This window comes from Sinocyclocheilus rhinocerous, unplaced genomic scaffold, assembly GCF_001515625.1.
Source record: "Sinocyclocheilus rhinocerous isolate Xijiao unplaced genomic scaffold, SAMN03320098_v1.1 scaffold1493, whole genome shotgun sequence".
NCBI lineage: Eukaryota > Metazoa > Chordata > Actinopteri > Cypriniformes > Cyprinidae > Sinocyclocheilus > Sinocyclocheilus rhinocerous.
Window position 1 is genome coordinate 307241 of NW_015640467.1, and position 6745 is coordinate 313985.

The window sequence follows — 6745 nt, forward strand, 5'->3', positions numbered from 1 at the left end:
TATATATAAAACAATAATGTCATGTGTTTTTACACCGCAAAAATTATTTTTTTTAAATTCTTTTCTATTCAAGAAATACTCATCACAAGATGAAAAAAAAATTAGGAAATAAAAAAAATAAAATATTATATAAGATATAAATTAAATATCTGACACAGTTTTGCCTCGTAAGTTCATTTATCTTTTCATATATTTAGTTATTTTATCTGAACAATTCTGAACAAAAAAAGAAATGAACACTTTTATTGAGAAAGGATGCGTTAAATTGATCAAAAGTGACAGTAAAAAACTATTTGCGGTATGTTAGACACATTTTTTTAAACAAAATTCATTCTTTTATTCAGTAATGATCTATTAAATTGATCAAAAGTGACATAAAAACACTGAAGTACATTTTAACTTTAACTTGCTTACTAATAATTATGTCTACTTATCAAATCAACAAATAAATGCACATGAAACATTGATTAAATTATTGTATTATTTGAGAATTAAGAGACTGTGGCAGTGTTTATTCACAGGTTATTCAAGGTTGATTCTGTGTTTAAATTATTTTCAATTTATCTTTTTTTTTTCAGAAATACTCATCACAAGATAAAGGCTTGTTTTTTGTGAGAAAAAAAACACGCAAATAAAATATAACATAAGATATTTAATATTAAGATACGATGAAAAAAATTTACCTTATACAGTGTTGCTTCCTAATTAAACTGATCTTTTTTTATATATTTAGATATTTTATCTGAACAATTAGACAAAAATACTCATTTAAAATAGGCTTTTTTGCAGTGTAACAATGTAGTTCAATGGTAGACTGTCAAACAACAATCTTAAATTCAAACGACTCAGCTCACTGATCACACGGGCTGATCTTCAGCTCTGCATCTATTAAAGATGATACTGTAAATGCCGCAGTTGAACAGTTTGTTCTGATTTTTATTGCGGGTTTACTGTCATCAGTTACACCTATGAAAGCTGAACTGGAGTGGCGGGCTGCCAGTGTTAAATTGCACAGAGGACAGAAATACCTGCAAATACTCCTCAACCTGCTGATGTTTCTGCTTGGCAGCGAAGTGCTCGGACTCAGAGAACGCCTCGCGCAAAGTCTGCTGGGACATCAGGGACTCCAGAGCCAGCAGGGCCGACACGCGGCAGTACAGGCCGATGAAACTGGGGCAGTAGGCCTCGAAATGAACTACACAGACGGAGAGTGAGAGCACGGCGGGGGACGGGACAGAAGATACGTGTGTGTGTGAATGTGTTTATGGTGTGTCGTCTCACCTAACTCAAAGATCTGCAGCGGCAGGGTGAAGAATCCCGAGCGCGGCGAGCAGAGATGGTTCTGTCCGGGCGGTGAACACACCTCCTCACACGGTGGGAGGAGCAACAGGAAGGACACGCCCCCTCCCAACTCAACCACCTCCTTCACATACACACGGAAATCCTGTGCCTGATATATGAGGATAAGGAGAAATGTTAGTATTTGCAGTATCATAGGTTCTCTAAAGAACCTTTTTATTTATTTTATTATTTTTTTTGCTGTATAGGGCCATATGGAATATGGTTTTGGAAATTAAACTAGTTCTTCATTCTACATTGTTCTGATTTTAATGGTTTATGTTTTCATTCATCAGACTCTAATGTACTATTTGTGGTACATTATGGCACTTTATTTAAAGGGATTAATACTTTTATGTAGCAAGGATGCATTAAATTAACAAAACACTATTTGCTGTAAATTCCGTCCGTTTTTGGTAGAAAATATTACTTTTATACATAAAGGATGCATTAAATTAATCAAAAGTGACAGTAAAACATTATTTATGGTAAATTATGGCCCTTTTTAAAAAGAAATTAATACTTTTATTCAGAAAGGATGCATTAAATCAGTCAAAAGTGACAGTTAAACAATATTTACAGTACATTGACACTTTTTTGAAGAAATACTTTTATTCAGCAAGGATGCATTAAATTAATCAAAAGTGACAATAAAACACTATTTGCAGTAAATCATGGACCCTTTTTTAAAATAAATTAATATTTTATTCAGAAAGGATCTATTAAATTGATCAAAAGTGACAGTAAAACATTATTTGTGGTACACTGACTTTTTTGGAAGAAATTAAAACTTTTATTCAGAAAGGATGCATTAAACTGATCAATAATGACAGTAAAACGCTATTTGTTGTACATCATGACACTTTTGAAAATAAATTAATGCTTTTATTTAGAAAGGATCTATTAAATTGATCAAAAGTGACAGTAAAACATTATTTGTGGTACACTGACTTTTTTGGAAGAAATTAAAACTTTTATTCAGAAAGGATGCATTAAACTGATCAATAATGACAGTAAAACGCTATTTGTTGTACATCATGACACTTTTGAAAATAAATTAATGCTTTTATTTAGAAAGGATCTATTAAATTGATCAAAAGTGACAGTAAAACATTATTTGCGGCACATTCTAACTTTAGCTTGCTTACTAGTAATTATGACTACTTATCAAATCAATTAATAAATGCACATGAAGTACTGATTGTTGTTGTTTGTGATTACTGATTGTGATTTAAAAATAATCAAATTAAGACTTATTTATTATTACAAATTAAGGTTGATTCATGAACTGGTTCAAACATCTCCAGATTTTTCCAGCACTATTTACACTGTAAAAACTTATTTTTTGAAGTTGTATATTTTTTTATATTATAAATATAATATCATATATTAAATATTATATATATAAATAAAGAATATTGGAGTATGTTTTGCAAAAAACTATTTCAGACTTTCTACATAAAAAAAAACAAACATTTAATTCAGTGTGCTATTTGTCATTTCTTTGTAATTATTTATGAAATTTACACCAAATGTTTTCAGTGTAGAAATTTCTATGACTTTCCCATTTACACACACAATACATGCAAAACAGGCTAGCGGGCATGCGTTTCATCTGTGTCATGTATGTATATGTGTGCATTTGATACTGTGTGGCCCTGATTTACTAAATTCCCACATAATGGCATTAATTTGCTTGTGCTATCAAGCTAATTGTGTGTCTATGTGTGGAAGTGTGAATGCACAAACCTGGCGGTTGGGAATGTTGATGCAGGCGAGTAAATCTTTAGCAGCGGTCCGTAAGTCCAGTAGGAGGCGATGTGGAGCGCTCTGGACATCGTCACACACCTTCGCGCTGTCCTCCAGCGAACTCAGCGACTGAAGCCACTGCCATTCTTCCCTATGAAAAAACAAACACATATAAATTACTACACACATATGTAAAGGCATACGCATGCATAACACAACCATAACCGCGTCATACCTGGAGACGTGGCCATTGTCTCGTATTTTGACGTGGCACAGCACGTTTGGGTGTTTGTGTGACACCAGCATCCTGATCTGGTCCACTGAGGTGTAGAGCTTCAGATATCCCAGATACAGGCCTGGAGACAGACACTTCCTGCTGCGCCGGTGATACGCCAGCTTCTCCTGCACACCAAGAGCTCATTAGAGAACACGAATCTCATGAAACCTGTCAAGAACACATCCAGATCGATAATCATCCCAAAAACAAGTGAAATAAACATGACATGTTATTACTGCTTCTCTGGAGTACTTCTTTCTGATTGGTTATTCATGGTAAAATATTTCTGAATATGTGAATAACTGACCGTTCACCTGGGAAAAGTGCGTTTTGTACAAGCTGTGCTCGTATTCTGCAAGCTAATAAAATAATCTCAACTCATATCAGCCATATCAACTTTTTCCTTTACATCAATGTACATATTGTTTTGATTAAGCGGGAAAATGTACAGCCAAATAAGTGTTATTGCAAAATAAAAACCAGGACTGATCAGGACTGCTTTGCACTAAAAAAAAAAAAAAAGGATGCCTTTTTTATTTTTTATTCTTATTACTATAATGTGAGGGAAATATATATCTAGATGGATAGATGGATAGATAGATAGATAGCAAGATAGCTAGATAGATAGATAGATAGATAGATAGATATAGTATAGTATTATGCATATTATGGTATATTTGTTTAAATGCTTTTAATTTAAGCGGATTTAAAAAATATATAACAGTGATAAGAAATATAATTATATTTTTTATATAATAAAATAATACAAAATTACAAAAAAACATTACAATAGTGAGGACAAGATGGGTTTAATTTTTTATGAAAATACTGTTACAATCCAAACATCTTAAATAATGTCTTCATAATCGGCTTCTTTTTCTTTATTCAAAATGATAATTTCCTATTTTTCTTTTGATTTTGAGGTGAAATACAACTTCAAATTCATCTCACAAGATATACAGTGTCTGGAACATTCTGTGTGCAGTCTGAATGATATGGAATGGAAAAATAGGCAAACACACACACACACACAGAGGTATGAAGAACTTCCTGCAATAGCCTGAAATTGACCCATGTTTATCATTTCTAAACTATTTGACTGAGAGACTGACTCTGGAGCCATGTGGTTGTTGAGCTGTGGAACCACTTTCACCACACACACACACACAGACACACACACACACACACACACACACAGCTTCACCACAGGGAAAATCTGAGCCGCTCAGACAAAACATCATTTTGACACTGAGGCTGATGTTCCTGAGCCAGAGTTGCCCCAAACGCACGATCAGTGGCGGGTGAAGTGTTTACAGCACTCAGACTAAATCATCAGCTGAACAATGCTACTGTTATACTCCCACAACTCACGGCACTCCGGGAACAAGAACGAGGAATACAGAAGCTAGCGGCTGCTAAATGTTTTTTTCCACTGATTTTCAGGCTTTGGACTCATTTACTGTATATAAGAGCCTGAAACCTGCTGAGTTAAAGCATTCGTTCACCCCAAAAAAAGTTGTGTCATTTTCTCTCCAAAGTTGTTTCAAATTCATATTGCTTTCTGAACCTGAATACACTGCATCGAAATGAGTCATGCCAGGCTTGACGTCAATAATGAGACACTAGAAAGTCAATGATGTTTGACGTCAAACTGTATAAATTCAGAAGTTTGGACACACTAGACTGAATTTATGTTTCTCATTATTCTAAAAATGGGTTTTGTACATAAATGTACAGTACTTGTAAAAATTTTGGAAACATTATGACTTTTAAATGTTTTTAATGAAGTCTCTTCTGCTCACCAAGGCTGCATTTATGTGCTCAAAAATACAATAAAAACTCTAATATTGTGAAATATTATTACAATTTAAAATAACTGTTTTCTATTTGAATAAATTGTATAATGTAATTTATTGCTGTGATCAAAGCTGAATTTTCAGCATCATTACTGCAGTCTTCAGTGTCACATGATCCACACAACTGTTTTCAACATTGATAATAATCAGAAATGTTTCTTGAGCAGCAAATCAGCATATTAGAATGATTTCTGAAGGATCATGTGACACTGAAGACTGAACTAATGATGCTGAAAATTCAGCTTTACATCACAGGAATAAACTACAGTTTAACATATATTCAAATAGAAAACAGTTATTTCAAATTGTAATAATATTTCACAATATTACTGTTTTTACTGTATTTTTGATTGAATAAATGCAGCCTTGGTGAGCATTAAAGACTTAAAGTAAGAGTGTTTCGATTCCAGCATTTCCGTACTTTCATTGATCATGATGCTAGAAGGGAGCAGTTACCGTACCTGTGGCACACTGACGATGCACCAGTGTTTTAGTGTTTAAAGCACTCACATGCAGTGTGGTGAGAAGCGTCTCCAGTGCGCTGGGCTCGTCTGATGAGGAAGAGAAAGACCTGCGCTGCAGCTGGAATTTACTGATGGGAATCCAGTGTACGCCTTCCAGAGGTGCGCATGCGCTCGTGTCCTTCATCAGCACCAACACTACGTTACCATGCTTATCCTTGATGGGTTCAAAATACACCTGCCCGAGATCCACCGTGCCAAGGAGAGCCTGCACAACAAACCAAAAAAGAAACTTTACCTCAGGATACTGTATATGTTACAGGTGTAAATAAATCTCAACTTTAAAGGGGTCATCGGATGTCCATTTTCCACAAGTTGATATGATTCTTTAGGGTCTTAATGAAAAGTCTGTAACATAGTTTGGTTAAAATTTCTCAATGGTACAGTTTGATTGCAGTTCTTTACTAAATGATGCAAATCATTAAGAATTTTGGTTATTTTGATGCATTTTTACGTCCCCAGTGACTATAGACTTCAACCTGTAGCTGTGCAGCTGCCTGCAGCAGCTTGAGGCGCGTCTGAAGCGTGCAGGAACTGGAGGCGTGTGCAGGACTGATGCACTGCTGCATCCAGGTGAGCTCCTCCCACAGATGTGACACCTGTCAACGCACGTCACCATGGAGACCATGTTTAATATTCAAATATTGATACTGTATACTGCGGTGCAAATTAGTGAATTAGTTTTGGTGCAATGAACGATTTCATATTTAATTGGATTGTAACATTAATCTCCTTATCTTTAGCAATGTGAACTACATTTACAATGTGTATATATTTAATCAAAATTATACATTATATAAACTGTTATTATATACATATATTGTTATATATCTATTTATATGTGAGGTCCTTTGAGTGATTTTTAAAAAAGCAAACTATTTTTAAAAACTACACACACACATATATATACACACAGAGAAAATAATATTATATAAAATTTTTATATTACATTTTTACATTATTATTTTTATTTATTTATATATTTTTTTTTAACAATGTGAAAT

At 34.0% G+C, this 6745-nt stretch overlaps 1 protein-coding gene across 1 annotated transcript in view; it reads right to left on the bottom strand.

Annotated features, from left to right (window-relative positions):
- LOC107753065 (ankyrin repeat and fibronectin type-III domain-containing protein 1-like) overlaps nucleotides 1–6745 on the bottom strand; it is a 77585-nt gene that overhangs the window by 8070 nt on the left and 62770 nt on the right. Inside the window, exons 15-20 of the mRNA XM_016569168.1 lie at nucleotides 6221–6340; nucleotides 5731–5949; nucleotides 3323–3489; nucleotides 3088–3238; nucleotides 1282–1450; nucleotides 1029–1195 (exon numbers count right to left, since the gene is read on the bottom strand). Coding sequence (XP_016424654.1) covers nucleotides 1029–1195; nucleotides 1282–1450; nucleotides 3088–3238; nucleotides 3323–3489; nucleotides 5731–5949; nucleotides 6221–6340 — 993 coding nt within the window. The remainder of the gene's footprint in view (nucleotides 1–1028; nucleotides 1196–1281; nucleotides 1451–3087; nucleotides 3239–3322; nucleotides 3490–5730; nucleotides 5950–6220; nucleotides 6341–6745) is intronic.